General features: G+C 39.3%; 1 protein-coding gene across 1 annotated transcript; it reads left to right on the top strand.

Annotated features, from left to right (window-relative positions):
* The first annotated feature begins 226 nt into the window (after window positions 1-226).
* LOC145986803 (uncharacterized) lies at window positions 227-1,330 on the top strand. Its single transcript, XM_083121246.1, has one exon. The coding sequence runs from the start codon at window positions 227-229 to the stop codon at window positions 1,328-1,330; it is 1,104 nt and encodes a 367-aa protein (XP_082977372.1).
* The last annotated feature ends 358 nt before the right edge of the window (window positions 1,331-1,688 follow it).

Genomic DNA, 1,688 nt, shown 5'->3' with positions numbered 1-1,688 from the left:
GGCTAGATACGTGAAGACGCTGAAGGACAAAAATGATGAAATTACAGTTGCAAACGATAATATAATTTTAAGAGTGGGTTATGTGAAGAGTAGAATGGTGTTTTCAGAGCAACAGGAGGAAGAACTTGTAAACTATTTAAAGAAAGCTTCGGACATTTATTTTGGACTGACCCCTAAAGAAGTTCGGAAAGTTGCCTTTTAGTATGCTAAAGCATTGGATATTAGAATGCCTTTAAATTGGAGTGAAACTGAACTGGCCGGAACAGATTCGTTTCCGAATTTTTTGAAACGTCACAAAGAGCTTTCGATCAGGACACCAGAATCAACGAGTTTAGCAAGAACATCTGGCTTTAACAGAGTAAATGTTGATGAATTTTTCAGAAATCTAAGGACAGTTTATGATCGTTTGAAGTTACGGCCAAGTGAAGTCTGGAATATGGATGAAACTGGTATTTCAACCGTTCGAAAACCTGACAAACTAGTTGCTAGAAAAGGCTTGAAGCAAATAGGGAAGATTACATCTGCTGAGAGGGGACAGTTGGTTACCTTGGCAATGGCTGTTTCTGCTACCGGAAATAAAATACCACCCTATTTTGTTTTCCCGAGGGTTCATTTCAAGAATCATTTTGTAAGTAAGGGTCCAATTGGTAGTGTTGGAGGAGCCAACCCATCAGGATGGATGAACGAAGTTAACTTTGTGGATTTTATGAAACACTTTGTGAAAGAAGTAAAGTGTACCAAAGAAACTCCTATTCTGCTACTTCTTGATAATCATGATTCCCACCTTTCAATAGACGCCCTAAACTACTGCAAAGAAAATGGAGTAACATTATTATCATTTCCTCCACATTGTTCTCATAAACTTCAGCCCCTAGACAGATCCGTATTTGGTCCTTTGAAAAAGTTTATTAACTCGGCCACAGACGCTTGGATGGCAAACAACCCAGGACGTACAGTTACCATATACGATGTTCCTGCTCTAGTTCAAACAGCGTTACCTTTAGCAGCAACTCAAATCAATATCCAATCAGGATTTGTAGCAACAGGAATAATGCAATTTAATCCACACATCTTTCGAGATGAGGATTTCATGCCAGGATATGTCACTGACAGACCTAATGTTCAATCTGAAAGTGTTAAAGAGACAAAAGTCGACAAACTTACCAGCACAGAAGGAGACTCTGTTCAGGATTCGGGAAATATGGACATACAGGCAACATCCCGAACATCACAAACTGTTAGCAGTGTTCAAAAACTCTCTATTAGTCCTGCAAATCATTCAAAATCCCCTGAAGATGTACGACCATTACCAAAGGCAGGACCAAGATAAGAATGCCACACCAGGACGTAAGAAAACGTCGTTCTGCTATATTGACAGACACACCTGTGAAGGCAAAATCAGAAGAACAGAAGAAGAAAACATCAAAACCAAAGCGACTCTTCAGTGATAAGAGAAAGTCAGCAAAGAAGCATAAACAGTCAAATAGTTTAGATATCTTCTGATGAAGATGATGTCTTCTGCTTGGTTTGCACAGATCTTTATTCTAATAGTAGGCCAAAAGAGTCATGGATTCAGTGTTCCCGTTGCAAGTATTGGGCTCATACAGCATGCACCCCAGGAGGAGATTTCTATGTATGCCACAACTGTGATTCCATGGATGATTTATCTGACTGAAACATAATGATAA

This window comes from Lepisma saccharinum, chromosome 1, assembly GCF_977018435.1.
Source record: "Lepisma saccharinum chromosome 1, izLepSacc3.1, whole genome shotgun sequence".
NCBI classification, from domain to species: Eukaryota; Metazoa; Arthropoda; class Insecta; order Zygentoma; family Lepismatidae; genus Lepisma; species Lepisma saccharinum.
Note: the sequence above shows the minus strand (reverse complement) of the source record. Positions and strands in the feature narration are given on the sequence as shown.